At 30.4% G+C, this 27228-nt stretch overlaps 1 protein-coding gene across 1 annotated transcript; it reads right to left on the bottom strand.

Moving 5' to 3' along the window:
- Nucleotides 1-22955: 22955 nt before the first annotated feature.
- Nucleotides 22956-27014, bottom strand: LOC131660038 (sulfite exporter TauE/SafE family protein 3-like). The gene is made up of 12 exons (XM_058929156.1): nucleotides 26488-27014; nucleotides 26202-26361; nucleotides 25323-25523; nucleotides 25166-25230; nucleotides 24995-25022; nucleotides 24645-24709; nucleotides 24378-24464; nucleotides 24233-24286; nucleotides 23920-24141; nucleotides 23744-23837; nucleotides 23488-23628; nucleotides 22956-23305 (listed from the first exon to the last, which is right to left on the bottom strand). Exons 1-12 carry the CDS (start codon nucleotides 26695-26697, stop codon nucleotides 23220-23222), a joined length of 1413 nt encoding a protein of 470 aa, XP_058785139.1. The 5' UTR covers nucleotides 26698-27014; the 3' UTR covers nucleotides 22956-23219.
- Between the last annotated feature and the right edge of the window lie 214 nt (nucleotides 27015-27228).

Below are 27228 nucleotides of genomic sequence, written 5' to 3'. Positions count from 1 at the left end.
AAAAAATTTAAAAAATATTAACGAAATCCGCGTGGCTTTAAAAAAATAAAATAAAAATCCAGCTGAGATTATCATGTCACTGGAAATTGGAATCTGGGCTGAAATAGTGTTTTCATGGGCTATAATGATGGAATCTAAATATTATGAGGAATTTTTTACAAAAAAAACTTTACCAGGGGCTAAAAACAAATCTCGCTAACATTATAGGGGGTATTGTATATTTGACCCCTATTTTTATGAGGAATATTATACAACTTTTGACAGCCTAATTTTTCCAACAAAGAATTTGCAATCTTTTAAAGCATTCATACATCTATTGTCAAATACACTCATCATTAAAAGAAGGGGACAACTTCTCTACCCATCACAAAAAGTTGGGTAGTGTACCTCCAACCAATCACATGATTCCATCTCATTAAACACATTTAATTATTTATTAAAATGCTAAAAATGTTTGTTGTTTTAAAAGTATTTTATAAAGGAGATAACCTTACTCAACTTTTTGAGATGGGTAGATAAGAATTCACCTTAAAAGAAATAAAAAAATTATAGAAAACTCATTAATTTATTGGATAGATTAAATAAATGACGAATTAGTGGATTGATTTTTTTTATATTCACTTTCGTAGATTAATTGTCATCCCTACTAAATAAATTTACTCTTTCTATTTTTACTATAAAAAATATTTTAAAATATATTGAATAATCAATATATTTAAATTACATATAAATTATTGATATATTTAAAAATTAGATATCTACCTTAGATGGAATGGAAGTACATGATTCTAATTCAGGCTGACAAAACTTGTGGCAATAATTTGGCATGTTCGCTTTCACACAACAAAATCTAGCACATTGACACAAAGTTGTACTATTATTATATTTTCAGGGAAAAAGTTGGTAATGACAAGCTGGAAGTAACTCATTGCAATATAGAAAAGCATGTGGTTGATTTGATCACAAAGCTATTAAAGATTAATCATTGAAAGAAGGTGAAGGTTAACATGGTGAACTAAATTTATTGCTCTATCATGGTGAACTAAAAATGACTTCTTATTAAAAGTTAAACAAGTTTTTTTACAATTTAAATAAAAGCCCAATATACTACTTTAATTACTTTATAGTTTTTAAATAAACACCCATAAAATATATATAATTATTTATTGATTAATTTTTTTTAATTATAAACTTTTAAATATTTATTTAATAAAAAAATAAATTATTAATAAGAAATAAAAAAAAATTAAAGTTAAAACACAATCTACAGTACTAGTAACATGAAGAAGCAACCAAAAGTTTAAAACAAAAAACAGTGAGCTAGTTTTATCTTAAGAAGCTGAAAACGGAAGAACACGGCGGACTAGCAAGCGACGGTGACGGCAACCATTTGCAAATAGACGGAAGTAGTTAGAATTCCTGCTGAAAAGGGCCTTCAAAGCTCTCTGCTGCAATATTTGTATGCCAGAACCAAAAACTCGCACAGAGGACCAATTACTTGTTGTGTCACTAGGTCCTTATGAAGGCGTTCTTCTAAAAGTAGATATGAGAGAAACTCGGCAACTAATTGTTGCACTTTAACCTTTTGAGAATCGAGCAAGAGGATGGGGTATGAGTGGTTCTATTGCAGGGTGAGATGTTAATGGGTAATCAACACGTTACAATGGGTGTTCTAAGATATGGTCCCATTTGTACTTTTATAAATTAAACATAATTAGCTAACATGATAAACAACATTTATTGGATGTTGTTTGATAAAGTTTTTTAAATTAAATTTCTATTTACGTATATCATTTTTTAGGAAAAAAATGTGGGAAAAGAAAATAATATGAAAATATTATAGACTAAAAGTAAACCTTAAAAAAATTATATATATAATGTATAATTTGTGATCAATATTGGAGTTAATTTGGAGTTTATGATAAATATTGGATCTAATTAAAAATAATAAAAAATAGAAGTAAGGGTATAAATATAAATATTTGCTTCTTTTCTTATTACTTGAATAGTAGGTAATCTATAATCAATCTTAACCATTGAATTTATCTATTATTAAATCAATGGTAACTTTAATAGTTCACCATGATGATGAATAAAATTAAGTTCACCATCCTATCCTCCACCTTGAAAGAATATAATTGATTTTTTTTCTCACTTTAGCACAGAACAAAAACAGACCCATAGGCCATAGGTGCTTCCTCAAATTTGGTCTAGACTACGCTGAGTGTGTGGGTGATTTTATGGGAGCTTCTTTTTTCATTTCTATGTATTTTTTAGAAACTTTGTAATTGACAATAGTATCCTATAATAATAATAATAATAATAATAATAATAATAATAATAATAATAATAATAATAATAATAATAATAATAATAATAATAATAATAATAATAATAATCTAATTTAATTATAGTTTGGATTTCTCCATTTTAGTTTTTTTAGGCAAACGAAGAATATAAATAAAGAAAAGAAAAGGAGGCACTATGGCCAAATTTACAAAGGGACTCCAAGTAAAAACACAAAGAATATTAAAATCGGAATAAAAAATAAGAACAACAAAAAAAAATGCTAGTTAAAAATAACCCCAATAAGGCTCAAACAAAACTAAGAAAAGTAAAGCAATAGAAAAATCAGCATCAGTCAATGCTAGACCTCTCCATACAAAGACACCAGTAGGAACACCAAAACCATAAAAAGAACGCAACAATAACACATCAAATGGAGATCGAAACCACTCATCCCTTATTGATTTAGAAATAGGAGATGATTCTCCGGTCAAGCCGAGTAGACACATGAGTTTTCCACAAACCTACCATGATATCATTTTAAAGCCAGGAAGATGCTCAAGTCTTCCACATCTTTTTGTGTCACCAATAATTCAAAAAAAAAAACTATATCATTACAGGATTTCCAAATAGACCAAACCACAACAATGCCAAACCATTCTCAACCTCCCTCTAGTCCTAGAAACTCCAAACAATGAGATAAACATCTGAAAAAGGTCAAGATATCGTTAGAAAAAACAGTATACCCCCTCAACCACCTAACGATTCTATACCAAATAAAGGACATAATATCACAGGTCATAAAGAGATGGGATGGCGACTCAATATGCACCGAGCAAAAGGGGAGAGAGATAATATCAAAGGTCAGAGTAACACCCCTTTTTAAGTAAATTAACTCTAGTTGGGATACTATCCTAAAGAAACTCCCAAGAGAAAACTATGACTTTAGAAGAAGCCCAGTTGCACCAAATAGCTAGGAGAAATAAGTCTACAATAGAAACCTGGTGACCTGGGGGGAACACACATGCCAGAAGAAAAGAGTAAGTAGAAGACACGAAGTAAACGCCATCACTTGATTCACATCACCTCCACACATCTATCTCAATAGTAGGGGTAAAGCCACAAATCACAGATTGAAAATCAGTAAAAAAGAGCCAACTCATAAAAAAATAATAAAAGGTCTCCTATAATTAAGATCCCAAATCCAAATCTCCCCCTCTCATCTACCAGCCCCCTCCCACAGAAAATGTAGGCTGGTCAGAAATCAAGAAAAGTCTAGGAAATATAAGATGAAGGGGGGAATCCCTAACCAAAATATCCTTCTAGGAGGAAGTAAGGAGACCAAAACCAACTTTTAGAGAAAGTCCATCCCTGAAGTAGTCAAAAGTGTCACCAACTCTAGAACCTAGAAGAAAGGCCCCTCGCCACCTAGGCGATGGTGATCTAAGGCAACCAACTTTACCACCCAGTATGGAAGAGGTAGGGGCTACACCACATCCACTTACCCAATATGGCTAAATTAACCAGCCAAAGGCCACGAACATCGAGGCCCCCTAACTTCTTAGGCTTATAACCATCCTCCCATTTTACCCAAGCAATCTTAGACTCCCCTTATACTTTTCCCCAAAGGAACCTTCTTTGAATCTTCACTATCTTTTTCCAAACCTTGACAGACATTTTTTTAAAAAGATAATAAAAAATAGGAATGACATTAAGAACATAGTTATGGAGGATCACTCTCCCAACCAAGGAAACATACCTATGCTTCCACGAGAAAAGCCTCTAGATAAGAGATTAACCAGATGTTTTCACATAGCCACTAACCAGGGGTTAGCTCCAACCGGGAGCCCAAGATACTTAAAGGGGATGGAATCCATCTTTCAACGAAGGAATTCACAAGCAAGATTTAAGAAGGTAAGGTCATAATTAGCTCCAATTAGGGAACTCTTAGAAAAAATTACATGGAGGCCTGAAGCAAGCTCAAATCCACGGAGAATAACCTTGATGGTCCAAATATTATCAAAAGTAGAATCGTCCAGGATAACCGTGTCATCTGCATGCTGAAGATGAGAGACCATAAAGTTAGAGGACCCTACTATAATACCATACAAAAGATTCAGCTCTACTGCCCAAGAAATCAAACCGCTCAGGCCTTCAACTACCGGAAGAAAAAGGAATGGAGCTAGGTGTCACCTTGCTTCAACCCCCTTTAGATAATAATCTCTTGGATCGGGAAACCATTAACCAAGAACGTTAGATTACCATAAATTGCACAATCTCTAATCCAACTCATCCACTTACCATTAAAACCAAATCTAGAGATCATATAGTCTAAGAAAGACGAGCTAACATAATCATAGGATTTCTCAAAGTAAACTTTAAAGAGGAAACAATATTTCTTACAACGCCTGACAAGGTCTACAAGCTCATTCACAACAACCTCCACATCCACTAATAGTCTACCTTTGAGAAAAGCATGCTGATTAGAAGAAATGAGTTTATCCATGACGCTGGAAAGCCTAGAAGCCAAGACCTTGGAAAGGATCTTATAGAAAGACCCAACCAAAGAATGGGTCTGAAATCCCCTAACTGTGAAGGGGAATCAACCTTAGGAATGAAAGTAACAAAGAAGAAAGAAAAGCTACGGGGTAAAGTGATAGAACTGAGCAAACATCATTCCAAGGTCATATCTAAGGAGGGCCAGAACCTCTTAAAAAAGGATAAATTAAACCCATCAAGGTCAGAACTCTTGTTACCATCACAACCAGCAACCGCACAGTCAATCTCAATTAAGAGCAAAGGCACAATTAGGTTAACAATTTCCTCTTCGGTGATGGAACATAATAGACCCCGTCTAGGCGAGGACGATCAATATAAGGTTCTTTAAAGTGATTAAAAGATCTACCATAACCTAGCTAATCTCATAGACTCATTCAACCTAAACACCCCTAATCTTGAGATCTAGGATAACATTCCTTCAGCTTCTAATCTTAATACATACATGGAAAAAGGTCGTATTGGTGCCTCCCTCCTTGATCCACCTTGCCCTAGACCTCTGCAAAAGATGGGAGTCCTTGGCCCGAAGAAGGGACCAAAGGTCCTATGAAGCCTTATCCATCACAGCCACATCCTCCTCAAACAAATTACCCTATTCAAATTTCAAAACAAGAGTACCCACCGCCTTCCCAAGAGACTCAATCTGAGAGTCAAGAGAGCCAAACACATGATGATTCTAGACTTTCAAAACTCCTTTGAGGACTTTAAGTTTCTCTTTAAGGACAAAGACTTTAAGTTTCTCTTTAATCTCTCTCATTTGTGCATTTAAAATTAAAAATATATATCTATTTTAAATAACACGTCACTTGTAAAATTTATGTCAATTGGTTATGTCAATATTGCTAATCAATTATGAGTTTTAGTTATGATCAATATAACAAAAATCACTTTAGTTCTATATACTGGTATGACTAATGGACGAGATAATTTGAATATGCTTAAAGTATATAATGGAAAAATTTGAGCTCGTAAAGACTAACATATACGTAAAGTTACATATTTGACCCGTGAGAGCTTGTTAGAATTTCGAGTCACAAATGTAACATTATAAGTGTTAAGACCATTATTTAATGATTTAAAATTAAAGTGGTCTAATTGATATTAAGTCTATGGCTAAGGCCATATTTGTTATGACAGGTTATTGTGTAGATACATAAATCAATATCTAATTTAATGAGTGGTCAAATTAGAATATTGAAAACTAAGAAATAATCCTAGGATTATTTATATGGGTTATGGTCCCCAATTGTAGAGCAGGCAGAAAAACACGGTTCATCAGGATTCTCTCTTTATCCCCGTCAAGAAAGATTCAAAGAACCCTAAGGAACTCTACAAATTGGAAGATCACATACCTGCAATCTTCAATGATTTCAATGACAAACTCAAGTACGCTTCTGCCTTCTTTCTCTGGTTGAATTCTGGTATGGGTTTAAGAGATGTGAGTCGATGATATATTTGGCTCATTAAAATTAGTCTAGAGTTTAATGTTGATTTATATATCATAGAAACTATAAGGTTATGAACAGATTCAATAGACATAACTAATCAACATTATCAACTTAACAAAAGAGTGAAAACAAGATTTACAAAGATATCCAAATTCAAATGTGAATTATATAATTTAAAATTTATTTTTAAATGTGCATATTTCAAAAGTTAGAGGATATTTTTTATTAATTAAATTATTAAAAATAAATCAAATGATAGAAAAAGAAAATCATAGGACCGAAGTCCGAAAAGAAAGAGATAACACAAGAATTAATCTAAGGGCGGAAACTCCTAAGCGACCATCCTCTAACAAAATAATAATGAAATTAAGGACTCTATTATAAGCCAAATTAATTTTGTTTAACTTGCACTTAGGGGTGGAAATAGACTGTGCCGAGTTAGGCTTTGTCAAGCTTAAGTCTGGCCTGTCAAAAAAACTGAAGCCTAAGCCTGACCTGTGACCTATCGTAGGTTTATTTTTTAGGTCTGAGTCTGGCCTTTTCGAAGGTCTGATTAGCCTATATAAAAGCATATTTGTTTTAGACATATGTATATAAGCAATTAAAATAATGTTTAAATAGACTAACTAACTAAAAGATCAAGAGACTAAAAATTTGTTTGCATTGACTTATTTTAACTTACCTCTTAGTATAATTTTTACATAACTATTTGTTTAAGAGAACTTTATGAAAACAATGTTCATCGGATGTTTTCATCTTATCTTTACAAGTTCTTCAAGATAACCAAATTTTATTTATGTATTTTAATTCAAAGTATAAAACATAACATGATAATAAAAAAAGTATTCATATTTATTTAAATAGGCCGGCCTGATAGGCTTAAAAGGCTTCTTTTAGGGTCTGAGGTCAAACTTTTTTAACTAAATAGGTTTATAAAAAAACCTAAGATTTTCTATTTAAAAATAATGTGTGGTCTAGCTTGACCTATAGAGGCTAACCTGTAAGCCCATGTTATCGGTCTGGCCTATTTTCACCCCTACTTGCACCCAAGAATCAAAACATTTATTCGTCTCTCTAAAAGTGTTTACTATTTGAACATCTTAGCACATTTATTTGTCTCTCTAAAAATATTAACTATTTGGACACCTTAGCACATTTATTTGTCTCTCTAAAAGTGTTAACTATTTGAACATCTTAGTGAAGTTCAATCAACCTTTAAAAGCACTTTTTACTTTTGTGTCCCATAAAACATGACACATTATTACAGGACCATTCCACTAGTTTTCATTTATGACTAAAGCGTAACTTTTGTCGAAAGTAAGTTAGAATTATATTGTTCCATTTTGATTAGGATCGTTCAAAAATTTGTTAAAAGAAAAAATAGACCGTTTAAAATTGAATTCATAAACTTTATTTCCTTTAACTTTTAATTCAACTATTTTAAATGAGTTGATTACTTTCTCATTTATAAATATTTTATAATAAGTCGTTTTGACAGTTTCATAAATATTATAAAAAAAATCATTGTTGCATGAGAAATAAAAATTATAACATATTTTACTAAATTTATAGGAAATAAAAACTTAAAAATTGAAAGAAAAAAAATAATAAATATTTAAAAATACAATTAAAAAACATAATAATTTATTAAAATTGAAAAACAATGTATAATTTTATACAATTTTAATAATTTATTATAATTATAAAACAATCATAATTATACACCATTTTTTCCAAAATAACTTATAATTAAAAATAGGGTCAAATAAGTTTTTAGTCCCTATAAATATTGCACTTTTCACTTTTAGTCCTTACAAAAAATTTTGTCGAATTTTAGTCCTCAGAAAATTTTTCATCACAAAATTTTGCTCTAACGGAGGCTTATGTGGCATGCTACATGTCTCGCCACGTCAGACAAATGCAGAATTAAAGAAAAAGAGGCAGATTGCAGTGGTTTAAACCCCCTTTAAATAACTGAAAAAATGATATTTCTCACAAAAAATTAACCAAATATTTGGTAGACAAATCGTTTTTGCATCACTTCCTCACTTCACTAGTACCTTCAAAACTTTCATTCCACTACAAATCCAATATTTCTTATCAGCACTATCGTTCTGAAGATGGACTATGTATCGAGGTATTGAACCTTGTAATTTGTTTCTAGAAAGATCCAAAAAATTTAGAGATCTGAGTTGGCATAATTGTGAAGGAATACAACCACTCAACATATTTTGTCGCATTCTAAGAACCTGAAATGAATGGAACATGTTTATTGTCCATGATGATGGTATAATTCCAGAAAATTTATTCTCACCAAGATCCAAAATTAACAACTGTTTCAAATTTCTAAAAGACACGAAAAGCTCTCCTTGAAGGATATTATTGTTCAAATGTAACCAAAGGAGTGAGGGAAGATTTCAAAATGAGTTTGGGAACGCTCTAGTTAGTTTGTTAGATGACAAATTTATCTCAGACAATTCTTGACTATCCCAACAATATAGAATTTCTTCTGAAAAATTATTCTTTGAAAGATCAAGGTTTGTTAATTGAATTTGGCACAAAGAGAATGGTATTGAACCATTTGAGTTATTACTTCCTAGAAACAAGTATTCCAATGACAACAATATATGACCAATATTTTTGGAAGTGAACCACTAATTTGATAATGAGAAAGGTTCAGATGCCACAAATTTAGAAGACATCCTTTTTTAAAAATATTATTCCTTCCAACTTGTTTGAAGAAATATCTAAATCATTCAAATTGATAAGTTGACAAATACTTTATGAAATGAACTTATTAAAAGAATTGTTTGAAAATTATTAGTATATATATTTTAAAAATTTCCTATGCTTTGAGGAATACATCCTTCAAATTTATTTGAAGAAATATCTAAATAAGTCAAATTGACAAGTTGAAAAAGACTTCCAGGAATGAGGCCATTAAAAAAATTATTTGAAAGATCAATAGTATATATATTTACAAATTTTTCTAAGTGTTGAGGAATAGAACCATCAAATTTATTTGAAGAAAGATCTAAGTGAGTTGAATTTGACAGCTTTCCTATAGACAAGGGAATAGATCCATGGAGTAAGTTTGAACCAATATTAGGTACTTAAGATTTTCAAGTTGCCATAATCAACCTGAAAGGTACTTAAGATTTTTTTGTGAGATTATTATTTTTCAGTTATTTAAAGGGGTTTAAAACCCCCCACAATCTACCTCTTTTTCTTTAGTTATACCTTTGTCTGACGTGGTGAAACACGCGACATGCCACATAAGCCTCTGTTAGAGCAATCTAACGGAAGAGACTAAAATTTGTGACGGAAAATTTTGTGAGGACCAAAATTCGACAAATTTTTTTATAAGAACTAAAAATAAAAAGTGTCATATTTATAGGGACTAAAAACTTATTTAATTCTGAAAAATAAAGGAATTAATACCTATTAATAAATTTGTTTCCCATTCTACTTTTAGTCTTAGTCTTATGAGAAAAATATAAGCTTAGTATAAGACATACTTTCGTCGTTCTAATTATAAACTATTTAAAAAAATTATAATAAATTATAAGTTGTTTTATAATATTAATTAATCATTAATGATATTTTAAAGTATTTATTATTTTCTCTTGTGTTAAAGACATAATTACTCTTGTTTTAGACTAGTGGCATCAGATCGGTTTTAGAAAACTTGTGGGAGATTAATGCTCTAACAAGAATTCTCATTTTTAGATGGAGATTGATTGTTGACAAGCTGTCCACTCGAGACCAGTTAGTTAAGACAGACGTGGTGGTGTCATTAAGAGATAAGTGTTGCGTATTTTATTTCACGGAAGAAAAATCGGTCCTTCATCTTTTTTATTCTTGCTTCATCTCTTTTCGTATTCGGAAGAGTGGCTTGTTAGATTGGAGACAAGGTATTATTGACTTTTCAACATCTTGCTAACTTTCTTCGTCATCTCATACTGTGACGAATTGGGATTTTCATTCTCGTATATGTTTGATTTGGCTAGTTCCTTGTTGGAACATTTGATTATTTAAAAATTTTGTTCTGTTTTAAGATAGAGTCTTTAACTTTGAAGAATGCTTGAACTCTATTAAATTTATTTAAAGGTGGTTAAGATCTAATTGTCAAATTACCTCTAATTGTTCTTTCCTCGAATGGTTTTCTTCTCCTTTAAATTGTTTATAAGGTGAGTTGATTTTTATTTTTATTTTTTGAGTTCGAATAACTCTTGTACTTGTTTTGATGGAATCTTCATATTGCCTCTGATGCATGTTTCTAAATTTAAAAATAGGACCAAAATCACCATAACTTTGTTCCCATCCTTTAAATATTTTCTCTTACTTTTTTTTTTCACTTGATAAAGTTATTAAAAATTATGCGACCAAATTCACCCAATTCAATCCCCTATTTGTGAATGCCTTGTGATTTTCATGTTAGAAGATTTTTTTAGAGGCGCTAATACTAATTGGCGGAAAAAAGATGGCTAAGTATAGAAAACTAACATAAAAAATGAGGTTAATAAAATAAAAGTTAGTTAAATTATTAAGTGTTAGTTGATAGTTTAATTTCTGTTATTGATATTAAGACTTAATTATTAAATAGTTGTAGATATTTTTATAAATACTCATTAAGCTTTAAAGTTTAATTTAACTTTGATGAGTCTCGCAGTCTAATATTAAATTTTTTTATAATTAATACAATTTGAAAGTATAAGACAGACAAAAATATAGTCATAATAAAATCTTATCGACAAAAGAGACTCATAAGACACAAAATATATATATATATATATATATATATATATATATATATATATATATATATATATAAAATTGAAGTACTGTTCAATTTTTTTTATTGTCTTTAGGTCATTTTACTCCACCCACTATGCCATAAAAGACATACGACAACGTTTTTTTGGGCTTTAAAAGTGCTGCTGTAAGTGGCGCTGCTATAGATTTTAGCAGTGCTTTTGGTTTAGGTAAAAGTGCTGGCGTAGGTAGGCCTAAGGCAGCGCTTTTATTAAAAAACACTTTCATATATTGGCATAAGGCAGCGCATTTTCTTATGTATATATATATATATATATATATATATATATATATATATATATATATATATATATATATATATATATATATATATATATATATATATATATATATATATATATATATATATATATATATATATATATATATATATATACTGATTTGCTCCATAAGAAAACTAGTTCTCTTCCGTTGAACGTGACTCCTCGATGGCCATAATTGACTTTCCATCAATGCACAAATCAACTTCTAATTTATCTTCAATTGTCCATCGCATATATACATATAAGAATAATAAGAAGAAAAAAATAAAGTTAATGAAGGAGAATAATATATATATATATATGAATTTCAAATCAGATTCATCAGATTCTTAGTGCAGGTAGAATCTTAGTCCATAAAATTGCAAATCTATATAGATGAATTTCCATCAGATTCAAATAGTGATGATAGTTGATCACCAAATAGTGTTGATAATGATCAACTAGCTACATCACCATTCTCATCATTATTTATCTTTCATTAAAAATTGTCAATTGTATTGTAATTATTATCATTCTTTTTTCAACATTAAATTAAGTTACATAAATGAAATAATTAGTAAAAATTAACCTGTTGTAAGATTGAATACTCCGAGTGTCATAATCTTTTGGGCTTATTTTAATGGAGGCATCATTCGTCCAGAACAACCAAAAGAAATCCTACAAGAAACACTAAAATCCTCTGACAGACGGTTTCAAATGTTTGTAATATTCCTCTCTCCCAACATCCCTAACCACCTGTAAAAGGGGATAAAATAGAGATTTTGATTCTAGAGGAAGAAAACCTAGCAGGTCTTGATGCCTACAAACACAACCTACATGGTAGGATTGTCTAGCCCAAAGGTTCAACTCCTCTAACATGTGTTGCCTTCAAGAACAAGTTAACTCCAAATGGAAGGATTTAGCTAAATAGGGAGTCATTTTTCTTGGCAAAGGTTTCTTTGAATTTTCCTTCTCTTTGATTGAAGATGTTAGATGGGTTAGATTGGTAGCTTCTTGGAATCTAGAACATGGATACCTCAAACTGTCTGCTTGGTCAAAGGATTTTAATCCAAATGCCCAAAAAACACCACTGCTCAAGTATGGGTAAAGCTTTATGGTCTAGTCCAAGAGTATTGGAGACCAAAAATCCTCTTCACTATTGCTTGTAGTCTCGAAAAACCAATTCACACGGATTCCATTGAATCAAAACCAATGTTTGATAGAACATTTTGTCAGTTTGTTAGAGTTCTATTAGACATAGACTTGGCATAACCCTTAAGGCACAAGGTTTTGGTAGAAAGACATGGTTTTGCCTTCTTTGTTGAAATTGATTATCAAAAATTACCTAATTTTTGTAGCCATAGTAAGATGACAAACAAGTAAGGTTCTTTAAATGGCAAACAAGTAGGGTTCTTTAATTTTTTCAAATGGTGTTAGGAAAGGTGACTCTCTCTCTCTCTCTCTCTCTCTCTCTCTCTCTCTCTCTCTCTCTCTCTCTCTCTCTCTTCCTCCCCCTCTTTTGTCTTGCAGAAGAGGAGTTGAGTATATGGACTTTTATGTTGGTGGCTAATAACCAAATCAATATTATTAAAGGGTATAGAAATAGTTTTATACTTTCTCATACTCTTTATGATGATGATATCATGATTTTTGAAGAAGTGACCAAAAATCCATAAAGGCCATTGCTAACCTGCTCAATAATTATTCCATTTGCTCTAGTCAATTTTGTAACACTTCTAAATTTATTATCTATGCAGGTGGCATAACCTGCCACAAACACAAATGGCTTGCATACTTGCTTGGTTTCACCATGACCTCCCCTCTTTTCCTATATCTTGGAGCTCTTATCTTCATTGGAAGACCTAAAGTTATTCACTTCCAATTCATTGTTGATAGAATCAGGATCAAACTTGTTGCATGGAAAGCAAGCCTTCTTTCTATGTTTGGAAGAGTGTCACTTGTCAAGTATGTAATGCAACATATTGGTGTATACAATCTCTATATACAACTGGCCTGTTAGCATCATCAAAGTTATAAAAAAGTGAATGAGAAACTTCATATGGAGCGGGAACTTAGAGAAAAAGAAGGTTGTGACTATATCTTGGAAGACTTTTTGCAAGAGTCTTATGGAGGGTGTTATTGGTTTGAAACATATAAAACTTTCAATGAAGAATCTAACCTTCATTTGTGTTGGAAGTAATTTCAAGCTAAGGATAATTGGTCATCCCTCCTAGCTTCTAGAGTCAAAAGAAATAATAGAGTCATCAAGGATTCTATCAAATCCTCTATTTGGATCAACATTAAAAATAGATTTCTTATGGTTAAAGAGAATACTCACTGATTGATTGGTAATGGCAAGAACACAAAATTTGGGTTAGGTGTTTGGCTTGATGAACTTTTGGCCATCAAATACAAAATCCCTATCATTTTCCATAATAACTTGTCAACCAGGGTGAGTGATTACTTAAGGAACATGGTTTGGGATATCCCAAACAATATTCAGACTACTTTCCCAGATCTCTTCTCTACTGTCTCCAAAATCAGTATTCCTAAAATGGAGCTTGAAGATTCGTTGGTTTGGACATGTACCGATAATGGCATCCTTAGCTTAAAGCAAGCTTAAATTTTCCTTCATAAGCCTAGCCCCTTTGCTTTATGGTCTTCTTTCCCGTGGAATAGTAGTATACTGCCCTCAAAATCTATGTTGGCCTGGAGATTCTTAAATAACAAAATGCCCACTGGTGAAAATTTGAATATTTTAGGTATTGTTTTTTCCTCTATGTGTGATCTCTACAGGTCTCAAGTGGGAACAACTAATCACCTCTTTTTATTGTTCTTTTGTCAAGAATATTTGGAACTGGTTTAGACCTATTTTGAACATTTAAACAGACATTCAGAGCTTCTTTGACTGCAGACCTGTCCTAGTTGCTAATTGATCCCCTTGAGCTAACATAGTGGTTATGGCTTGAACTGTTAACATCTTTAACCTTTCTAGATTTGAAGACATGCATATTCATTAGAAAAACTTCATTTCTAACATTTATGTGTAAGTTAAACTTTCTGGCAATCAAACTTCCAAGTTTTCAAACTCTTCAATCAACAACTTTTCTTTATTGAAGTTTGACATCTCTATTCATCCTAGCAAACCTTTACTAACCAAAGAAATTTTCTGGACTCCTCCTTCAACTGCGTGGATTAAGTGCAACATTGATGGTTTAGCTAGAGGTTCAACTAGTATCAGCTCTTGTGGTGGCATTTTCAGAGAAGACAAAGTTTGCCATGTTGGGAGTTTTTGCGTTTTCTTAGATATTGGTTGAGTTGTGCATGCAAAATTGTCTGCAACTTTATTTGCTATAGAAAAAGCTAGAGAATTCAAGTAAAAGAAAGTTTGGCTAGAGACGGATTGCCTTCTAGTCGTTAATGCTTTCTCGAATTCTAATATGATCCCTTAGAGATTTAAATCTCGCTGGTTTAACTGTTTGTCTTGCACTCATTTCATAGATTTCATGATTTACTCACATCTATAAATATGCTAGTTTTTGCGCTCGTTTACTTGCTTAAATAGGTTTAAAGTCTAAGAATTATTTTTGGTTTTCTCATGTGTATAATGATAATGATATTGTTAAGTACTTGCTAGATAAAATTGATATCCTCCAGACCAATACTTTTTTCTTAAAGGATCTTAGTTTGATCATCTTGTGTTCTTGTATTCTTTTTTGGTTTTATTGATTTTTCTATAGTCTTAAAAAAAGTTGGTGAATGTGGTGAGTCCTTCATGATACAAAATGTCGCTACAAATAGCAATTATCTCTTAAAATATTAGAATAATTGTTTGCCACCAAAGTTTGTGTTGTTGTAGTCCTAGAAGATGACCAAGCAATTATTTATCCCAAAACGAAAAAGAACCGACTACTTTACTTATAACAAGTACACAATTCTCTCTAAAAAGTAAAAAATAGACTTTCTTTTCATTGTTTTTTTTTTAACGAAGCCAAAATCAAATTAAACAATTGCACAAGATGTGCTAAACCATATCATATAAGTACACCAATATAAAAGTAAAAGCACCCTACATCAAAGCACCCTACAAGAAGGCACTTTCTTTTCATTGTAATAAAGTTGTTTACACAATCCAAAAATTCCAAGATACTTTATTACTTTTTTCTTTATTAATATGATCTCGAGTTGGAATTCATGTTATGCATTTGATATTTTTACACAATTATCAATCAAAGTGATTTAACAAAATTTATTTATTTAATTATGATATTTTTATTATTTATTATCATATTTCATTTTTTAATAGAAACAATTTTAATGACAACCTAATTAATATTAATTTTAAAAACACAACCAAAGTAATAATTATGTTTAACACTAACATTTAAAAAGAAACAAGATCAATCTAGGTTGACAAATGTTAGTTGATGATATAATAATTTCTCATATCGATGTAAGGACCTAACTATTAAATATTTATAAATCAATAATTTATTTTATATATATATATATATATATATATATATATATATATATATATATATATATATATATATATATAATTGATAAATATTTTATAAACACTCAAATTTAAGATTTGTTCTAATTATAGCACGTGCGACAGTTTAACACATAAATTTTTATAATTTAAAAAAATTGAAATTAAGAGAACATAAAAGAGATTTATAAGATTTATAAGATTTATAAGATGAGTTAAAAGGTAGTGCACTGACAGTGTAAAATAATTTTACACTATCATCCAACAAAAAATCATAAAGGTGCCATGTCATTAAGTTTTTTTTAAATAAAAAAATGGTTTAATTAGATACATGGGTGGTGATTGGTTGACAGTGTAAAAATATTTTACACTGTCAGTGCATCAACCTTTTCTCTTATAAGATTATAGATGACAATCGGACATCTTTGCCCGGTTTAAATTATTTTCACAAAAATTTGTAAAAACATAAAACGGAACAAGCAAAGTTACAAATGTGAGTTTAAAATTTTAATGTGTCTGACTCTGTCTTTATTTTTAGGGTTTAATATACTTCACTCCCTGCCAATATAGCGAGTTTCGGTTTGGCCCCCTTGAATGTTTTTTTTTACGAAATGCCCCTTATAAAACCCAAAACCTGGATTTACCAAACCCTTTTACCATATTTGCTGACTGGGCTTTGACTTGCTGGATGATGTGGCAAAATGATTGTATAAATAATTAATTGAATTATATCTATCATATAAGAAAATTGATTGTTCTTGAAAAACCAATTTTGCCCTTCTTTGTAATTTAACTTGCCACGTGGCTAGCCTCTTTAATGGGCTTCCAAAATTGAACTTTTGCATTCCTACTTTTTCTATGCTTCTATTCCTACTTTTTCTATGCTTCCATACCTTTCTGCAAAACTACTTTTTCTTTTCCTTTTTTTTATCGAAAACAGCAAATCTTTTTTCCATCCTTTCCCATCAAATGACTACCTAGCTGGCTATTTACCTACCTACTTTACTTGCATTTTTGGTTTTCCTTGCTTCCATACAAACCATTTGTTCTTTCCTTGCTTCTATGCTACTACTTTTTCCAATTTATATTATTTTTATTTTATTAAATAAAATATAAGTATAGCTTCTATGAGAAGTTTGGTTCATTAACCTCTCTTATTGCCTCTCCTAAATTTATGACTTTTATCTTCCTCTTTTTTTCTCACGTCCTCTCTTTCTCTTCCTTCACTTTTCTCCCCAAATTTTTAATTCTCAGATCTGTTTCTTCAACCCTAATTCAAACCATATCTCTTCAATTTCAAAATGTTGACAGATTCATAGACTAATGAATCTCCATATCTTTTCAACCCTAATCCATATCTCTTTTTTGTGTGTTTGGTTTGATTTTCTTTTTACTATTCTCATGTTTCTTGGGAATTCTTTCTTATTTTTTTGCTTAATAATTATTTTTACTTTGATTTCATACTATTTATCAAATAAATCTGTGATTTTATGATGAAAATAAACTTCATAAAATACATTCTAAATATTTTCATTCTATTTCCTCCAAAATGTCTATTAAATAAATGTATCTGTCTTTTAGTATTGTTGTTTTGTTTATGAGCAACTACCCTTACAACTAAAAATATTGAAATATTTTGCAAATATCCATGGATGTTATTTTATCAAGGACTTGAAAAAAGAAACCAAATTCGAAAGTTGGCAAAATTAATTTTTAATTTTTTAAGTTTGATTAAGTTTTGATTATGGATGTTGTTTTTATCTATCTAAAGGAGAATTAATCGGAAAAAATTTGAAATTATTTTATTATTTTCTTTTGCATTGTTTTTTATTACATTATTTCTTATGGAAGATGCTTATTTAGTGTTTGTGTTTTTGTTGGAAGGGAGAAAAAGAAGATTTTGTTGAGAACAAAAGCTTGGAAGCTGAAACTAATATTCAAAATCATTGAAAATTTTGATTTGTATTTAATTTAAATGATGTAAATTTGATATGCATTTAAGGAGAATATTATTGTGGTTTGACACATGATTAATGTTCTACCAAAGATTTAATAATTATATTAATTAATAGTAATTATTTATATATATATATATATATATAATATTTGGATTTGTGGGAGTGCATAGTATTTGGTGTTGATGTCTGTATTAAAATATTTCTTCTTGTAATATGATGTGTATTAAAACGTATTTTCTTTGTGGGGTGCTTAGTTATGTATATAAATATGGGGGTGCATAGTTATTTTTTAAAGCATCAATATTTATATAAACGTTATATTTGTGAAAACAGTTTTTCTCATTTCTGTTTATTTTGAATTTTTTTCTGTTATTTTATTTAAAGGAATGTCACTTCAAAAATTTTGATAAATAATTTTCAAACTAAAAAAAATAAGTTAACCGTGAAAAAAGAAACAATATAAGTATAGATAAAAATATTATTAGAAGAAAAGTAAAAAACATAAATAAAATTTTGATAATAATGAAGATTAGAATCTTTTAATGATGGACTACATATTATATACAGCTGTCTTTTTTTCTCTGTTGTGACATGATTTTGGTTTAACTTAAAGCAGACAATTCTTGGATAGACATCATTTAATCATTAATTAAACATATTATATTTTTTTATTAATTTTAATATAATATTTCTTTTGTACTTAATTTATTTTTTTATATATTTAATTCTCTTAAATATTTTTTATGAACTTTAAATGTTTTTTTATACATTTTAATTTTTAGCAACTTTTTATCTTTTTATGATTACTTAAATTAACATAAAAATTAACCAAGCGGTTGAGCTCCATTGGCAAGGAGCCCCGTCCAAGGACGTATTCGGGGAATACCGAGTTCGATTCCCAGGCGGAACAATCTTGTTTGGCCAGTGCGCATGCCTCTCCGCACGAGCCGGATTAGTGGCCCACCTGTGGTGGGTCGACACCGGTGCAAATAGCAAAAAAAAAAAAAAAAAAAAAATTAACATAAATTTTAGTTTTCTCAATAATTGTTATATCACATCTTTTCTTTTTTCTCTATATGTATATTTTATAAATGAAATGTAATTTACTCAAAAAAATTCTATTCTATTGTAATTAATTTTTTTTTTCATTTTTTTAATATTATATTTTGTAAACAATTTTGGTGAAACAGTTTTGATAATGTACGGGCAATTATTCATTAAAATAATCGTTTATGTCAAGAAAACGGGTATCAGTACCAAAATTTGAGAAACACACAAATTATTATATTTTTCATAGAAATTTATGGATCATATATTTCAAATATGTGAAAAAGATTAAGATAGTTTATTAAAAAGATTCAGTATATATTTTAAAATTGTATAATCTCTTATATAATAATTATCTTATTTGATAAAAAAACTAAAACGATTGATTTATTTAATAAAAGTTACAATAGTTTTTATCTTAAATCAATTTATTCTTGATATTATTGTTTACATTTCATTTTTTTAGATGTATAACTATTTCAATTTAAATTTACTTTTATTCTTTATTTTTTTTATTTTTTTTTTCAACTTCATATTTTTAGGACAGTTTGCAAACAAGTGCGCGTCCAAAATCATATCCCACCCAAAAAATATAACTCGTGCGTATGCATGGGTTTGTTAATTTTTAATGCAACATTGATTTTTAACTTTAATTATTTTATAATTATTGTGTGATTTATTTTAATTTAATATCAATATTTGATATTTATGGTAATTATAAGTATATTCATGTTTACCAAAAAGAAAAGACAACATGATTTTTTAAATATAATATTTTTATTACTTAGTGTAAATAAATTAACTGGTGTGAGAATAAAAGAAATAATACAAAGAAGTTGAATCGATCAAAGATAGATAAAAAAAATAAAATTTCAATGTGATGTGTGGACATCAATGCATTTTTTAATAGTAATGATCACGTGATTATAGCTAGGTTTTATTTCTGCTGTGACGGGACAACACAACACACATCTCATGATGTTGCTATGCTTTCTTCTTGCATTAATATATTATATATCATTTTGATCACATTTACCAAACTTCATGTCACCATCGCTACTATATTCTCATTTTAAATAAGTATCACTTTTAATATGGAATAAATTATCCCTTAAAAATAGATTAATCAAATAAGTACCAATTTTAATTTTGTTGTACTTTGCATCGAGAAATTGCATTATATTTTTTGAAAATAACAATTGTATTTTAATTAATTGATTCTATGCGATCAATTTTAAATATTTTAACTAATTAAAATCAAATCTTTCCATTATTTTTTATTCTGCTGTTTTGAGTTGATGATCATATTTGTTTTGTTAATAATTGATGATAATAATCAATAATGATAATATTTGTTTTATACTATTATTAAAAAAAATATTTTTATATATTAGAAATTGTTTAAGAGAGAAACACTTTATCTTCAAGGAAAAATATTAAATATTATTAACTTAAATAGATTTTATGTTATACCAATAAAAGAGAAAAAAAAAATTATCTTCAAATTTATCCCCAATTTTTATTAAATGACTAGATAAATTAATCTAATTTTCTCTGGGATAAAAAGCAATACTCTAGATTTGGATACCAACTTGTATTATAATTATACTATGAGTATACATATAAATTAATTATTAATATTTGTACAATTGATGCATATATAAAAAAAATGCACGTTTCATACATATTTAAACGTGTTTATAAAAATATATGTCATTTTAGTTAAATTTTTAAGTTTTTTTATTAAATGGTCTTATTAATCTAAATGTTTTTACGGGTACCAGACATTTTTCTATATATTCAATTCTTATTTTTTCACGGGTACCAGACATTTTTCTATACATTCAATTATTATTTTTTCACAGGTACCAGATTTTTTTCTATACATTTAATTATTATTTTTTACGGGTACCAGACATTTTTCTATTAAAAAAAATATAAATCTGAAACAAATGCGCATCCCGTACCAGAACCCGTGCGAATGCACGGGTTTGTTACTAGTTTAACCATTAAAAGCTTTCATTTTCCATTAGTGCAACATAAACTCATACTACCCTTAGATCCATTTGCATAACAGCTTTTCTTTTTCTGCTTCAACGCTCTTACAGACCTTGCTACTGCACCGCGTCTGTGCTTCTCAGATAGCACTTTGACCCTATCAGCTTCATTTTTCCATCTCTAAAACATGACAAATAACAATAAAAGCAAAAATGAGGTAAAGATATAGTGTTCTATAGCTTCTTTTCTCAGATCCAAAAATTGATTCAAAATAAGCTCCCGTTATGCAGGACAATGGACATAATATTATTGGCCATTTATGTTGTGTAGTATTTTCTATAGCACCTCGTTATCCAATAGTGACAACAAGTTCCTATTGGATGCCTCAGATGACACTGTATGCGCCATTAAGCCACGTTGCCTTTCTTCCAGTAACTGTTGATGGAGATCTTATCACTGACAAATCAAATCACATATGGCTAGTCTATAGTCTATTTCCCAAGTGAGTCATCCTATGAAATATGTCAGCTCTGAAGCGCAAGTTGTTGGAAATTGAAGATGAGGCACAACCATAACCACAACTACACTCATTCAGATGATGAAATAAATCCTAACTTGTAGAAACTATAGTCACACTCAGTTTGATCAAACTTCAAAACTGTTGGACTATTTTCCAATCCAATCTATTTTCCAAGCCATGACTTGATTCACTAAAATCTTTTGATCTTGGATGAGTATAGTATTTTACTTACTTTCTTCCCTTAAATGAATTCTGAAAATTATTATATTTTACTGTCAATAAAAGCCAAGTGTTATAATAATTATTGACAAGCAATCACGAATATGATGTAATTTCTTGTTAATGTATGGGTGAATGTCACTAGAGATTGCTTCCATTTTCCTGCATTCAGAAAACGAACTTTGACTTTAAAGAATGCCAACCTAAGTAAATCACATCAAAGGTTGTCAACTGATATGCAAAGAGACATAACAGTACAAGCTGAATATAATTAAATAGCCACATTGAGAAGCTCACGTGGAACCAGGAACGGGTGGTTCTGAAGCAGAATTAAACAACTAGCTTGATTTTAGGCCGCGAGTAACTTTGAGCTTGAGTTGGATTGGATGGATCCCCATCTCTCGTACTGGTATAATTTGTAGTATTTATATTATAGTTTTAAAAGTCTCCATAACTATTACCAGTAGCAGTTTGAACTTCTTTTTTGCTGTTGCGGTTACAGATTTAAGAAATGAGTATGTTTTGGTTTTGGTCATATAACATTCAAAGGGTTTGCTTATTATTTTGTTACAGGTTTTATAAACATGGAATTTGGTTTTGGTTTGAAAGAGTTGGTGATAATATGGTTTTGATGGTTTTGAGTGAATGTATGAGATTAATGGTTTTTTTATGGTTTGATTTTGGCTGAGAATGAATTTGGATAAGTTTCTTTGGATGTGCATGCAAAGTGAGGGAAGAAAGATTAAATCTGCCACATCATCCAGCAAGTCAAAGCCCAGTCAGCAAATGTGGTAAAAGGGTTTGGTAAATCCAGGTTTTGGATTTTATAAGGGGCATTTCGTAAAAAAAAACATTCAAGGGGGCCAAACTGAAACTCACTATGTTGGCAGGGGAGTGAAGTATATTAAACCCTTATTTTTATGTGAGACGAATAATGAACATTAAACTCCTAGAGTTTAAAAATTACAAAAGTTTATATTAATATTCATCATGTGCTCAAAAGTTCAGAAAAAACAAAACAAAACGGAGAGATTAGGTGGTACAGATTTAAAATAATAGACCCCTCCCACAAAAGTCAAACAAAATTAATATAATTTAAGAGAATGGGTCCCTTTTAAATTTTTTTTTAATAAGCAATTTGTATCTAGCAGGTTTCGAACCTGAGACCTTGAGAGGAGGTCACTCTCAAGACCCAAGCGATTCACCGCTAGACCACACACACGCACACCAAAACAAACAAAACAAAATGAGTAGACCCACTAATATAAATATAAAATGAGTAGAACCTAAATAAATTATTCTCATTATTCTGACCAATCAATAGTGAGCTATTGAATATTACTAGCATTTCACAAACCGGATTATTGTCAAATTTTCATTGAATGACACAATAAGATTCACATCACATAAGTCTTAAAAATCTAAATGACTTGAACAAGGTGAAAAAATACAAGTTTCTGAGTTTCCTACAGCATCACTCCATAACTTGGCAATAACAAAGAAAAAAATTACACCTTCTAACATGATAAAAAATCTATCTTGGCCACCTTTGCTCTTGGCCTAACTTGGATATAATGTAAACACACTAAAAAAATAATCTTCATAAAAGTGCTATGACCCATATTTGCATATGTTCTCAAATCCCATATATTCATGCATTGCAATCTTGTGCACCATATTTGAAATGCCAACTCCACCTAACAAAATGAGTGAAAAAAATGTGTTACAACTCATAAGCTTACAAATTTTTAGAATTTAGTTTTTTAAAACTAAAAAACCGAATTCAAAATCTGAACCGTCTGAGTCTGATCTAAATCGGGCGGTCAGACAATCTAGATGGGATTGCACACAACCCTGATTTAATAATCGATATACTTACCTAGTGAGACTGCGCTGATAAATATTGTGCCGGCTAGAATAAAGATGATAAGAGAAGCTCTTCCAAACAATATAATAAGTCTTCTCACAATATGTTGTCCAACCAAGGCTGCAACAGTAGCCACCAGGCTTAAGTAAAGAGCTGTTTGTCACATTAACAAAAATCAACATTAGTCAAAATCAAATCAATTTTATCGCACAAAACCGAATATTATAGAATACTAAAACGTAATCTAGAATTTCTCGCGAGCACGAACCATAAGGAACTGGAAATCTTTTCAGCAAGTAGTATTCCACGACAGACATAGACGAGGAGAATGTCATTGCAAACGTGGCCGTTGCGCTTGATACCTGCACCATATAAGACAATGAATCCGGTTCCTAACCGCGCTAACTAACAAACTGTCTAATGAACAAGATATTTGAAGCTCACTTGAGGAGGAACACCGAGCTCGAGAAAAAGTGGACCCATAATGAATCCGCCTCCTAGTCCCAGCATTCCACCGACTATACCGGCCAATATGCCGAAGACACAATAGATCGCTAGCTGGAAAACGGTAAATTCTTTCCCTTGATCACCAACAGAAGCTATTACTCTTCTTCCAGTGAACAACATAGTTGCCTCGTACGCAGTTACCCCAACGGAGATTGGAATCTGCGTACATAACATGTAAACATGATTCAAACTCTTCATTTTTCAGATACAAATTCACAAAAGTTGCGCGATAATAGGACATAATTCTCACCTGCAACAAGTTCAGTACCCAATATGCTGTCGAACATGTAGTTGTGTATTTTTGCTGTCAAGATATTATCGGTTTCAATTTAGACGAAGCGAATGTTATCAATGATATTATTATGCATTAAATTAACTGTGATGAAAGAGCAAACCTTAACAATCTGTAATGCAAGGAATGAAACCCAAACAAACATTAGTAGCCCAAACTCCCTCCAGTAAACATTTTCAAACATAGACACCTGCAAATTTCCGAATTAGAATTATATCAGTAAGAAGTTAGTGTCAGTTCAGTAGTAAGAGTTTGTCGTTATAATCTTAAAAGCGGGAGTTCAAATTCCCTCAGAAACCGTCGTAAAATGAGCATTAATATCACTATGATTAATAATAACTTCTCTCCGGTACATAATGGCTTCATGTACCTTGGTGTCTTCCTTTTCAGTGGCAGCATCTGGTCCAGTTGGAAGAGCTTTGTATTCTCCTGAACCTAACCAATGAGAAATTGCATCCATTTTGACATCAGAAAAAAATAAACCAGAATCCTCTGTAGCCCCGACACTTATAAAAAAAGATGTGTTCAGTGCTAGTGTCACACACAGACACTACGCTAGTGTCACACACAGACACTAACACTTGTGATTATGTGATTATGTTCAATTTATTTATTTTTTTAGATTATTACAGGTGTGACATGCGTATGTGTCTGTGTTTCATAGCCAGAACCACATTATTGTTTTGGTAAATGTTAGTAATAAATAGTAACTGAACTCACCAACTGATTCTTGTCTCCTAGCAGCCTCCTAGAATGAATAAAAAACAAAGTTTAAACAGTTAGAAATAAAAAATTTCTAATGTAATTTGTCAAGAAAATATTAACAAAAATAACAATTTTTTTTTCAAAATGCAGTGAAAACATTAGACCATATGAAAAAATAAATGAGACCTTTTTCATTATGGTTTCCTTATTCCATGTCTCCATCCCTTTAAAGAATGCTTTTGTTGATGTTCCTACATAAGAGTAAAAAAATTTACTAGTTATGGAGGAGCAACAAAAAAAAACAAGAATACATAATTGAAAAAGACATTGAATGAATGGTTACCTAAGAAAAGAATAATAAGCAATATAGTGACCATCCAATCAGGAAATACAACATTGAAGACCACTCCAATACTGATACCAAGCATGAGCATAGGTTGAATCAGAAGTGCCAAATCATAGTCAATTATTGGCATGTTTAAGGTTGGATGTCTTAGCCTAAGGTTGTAGTAAACAGTTGACAGAGCTGCACCCATGATCATACCTGAAACAAACACAATACACCATAAATCACATACCCCGAGACTATACACGACAAAGACGCATACACGCACACGTTGACACTGATAATTTAAAAAAAATTAAAAAAATATTAACAATTTAAATAAAATAGCACGCCACTGCACAAAAACTAATAAAAAATCACGCGTGTCAGACATAGAGACACACTTAACTTTTAACTTTAAAGTCGTATGTGCTTCAAAGACCTTAATAGTTTTTAAGGTGTTTAACTTATCACTATCAATATTAATATTGGATACAATATTAATTATATTTTTCAACTTTATTTCCATTTAATGTTGAACTAGTAGAATAACTTTAAAATTCAATATTTTCCACTAGGGGTACTGTAGATAGGATAAGAATTGCATTCATGATTTATTATGTATGGGCCACCTCAGGTGATTGAAATAATCATCTGAAAGTAACAGCAAGTTTTGATGAATAAATTCTTGTACGAAGTAAGAGAGATATATGTTCATAGTTTAAAATTGACCAGACTAAAAACAGTCATTTTGAGGGCATGTCAGACAGACTATAACTCAAGTAACAATTCGCAGATATGTGGATAATAAAATTCCTAAAATAATTGTAATTTTTACTAAAAATTTAAGACGACTCTGAAAAAACCGAGATATTAATAGAGAACGAGGTGTCTTACATTTAGAAATAGCCGTAGATGTTTTAGGATCAAAACCAATAATAAGACTAAGCATAGGAACAAATATGCCTCCACCACCAACTCCACCAACACTTCCAAACGCAGCCCCACAAAATCCAATAAAAGAACCTAACACAATTTGCCACCCAAATTCCATTTCCTAAAAACATAACAACAATAAACAACTTTTTCAGAAACAAAACAAAATCAACCAAAATCAAATAAAAAAAAATTACTTCCAATTTAGGTTTAACTAAGACAAAAACAAAAACAAAATCAAGCTTACCGGCCACACGTGTGTATAACCCGATCCATCTGATTTCCATAAGAAATTAACAGCTTTTCTGAGAAAACTATGTTCTTGAATCATCGTAGAAGTAACATTAAAACTTGGTACTTGAATTTTCACAAACTTTCTTTCACCGTAAACAATCCCAAAACAACCAAACAACAACAATAATACCCATAATATGGATCTCATCTTCATATCAACCATATATTTTCTTGTTCCAACGACCAAATTCTGTTTGACGAGTAGAATATTTTTCAAAATTGTTATGAAAACAAATTTCACGGAAAATATATGAGCAAGGTTTAGATAAGTTCTTCACTTTCACGTGAAGGGAAAGATATAACAAAAACAACAAAAACAAGAAACAAATGAGTAGTGAAATCAAATAGATATGTTACGACACCAACGAAAATTGGGATTAAAATGAGAAAAATAGAGAAGAACAATAATTTGGTTTTGGGAGTGAAATGAAGAGAGATCGATTTTCTTCTCCGTTTAGTTTACTCGTAGAGCTATGCATATTTATTAATGAAAAAACAGCATAATTGAGATTCTTATTATTTTTTTATTGAAATAATTGTGATTCTTAATTTTTTTATTTTTGTTAATTTTGTTGAATATTCTTTGTTTCGTCAAATCGAAGGCAAAGTGGCAAACAGCAAATCTGACGTGGAAATAATTGAAACGCGCTCCTTCTTATCGTTAAGTACAGTCGTGTTGTAACTATCATCTTTT

Source organism: Vicia villosa, linkage group LG3 (genome assembly GCF_029867415.1).
Source record: "Vicia villosa cultivar HV-30 ecotype Madison, WI linkage group LG3, Vvil1.0, whole genome shotgun sequence".
Classification (NCBI taxonomy): domain Eukaryota; kingdom Viridiplantae; phylum Streptophyta; class Magnoliopsida; order Fabales; family Fabaceae; genus Vicia; species Vicia villosa.
This window is presented reverse-complemented; position numbering and strand designations above follow the sequence as displayed.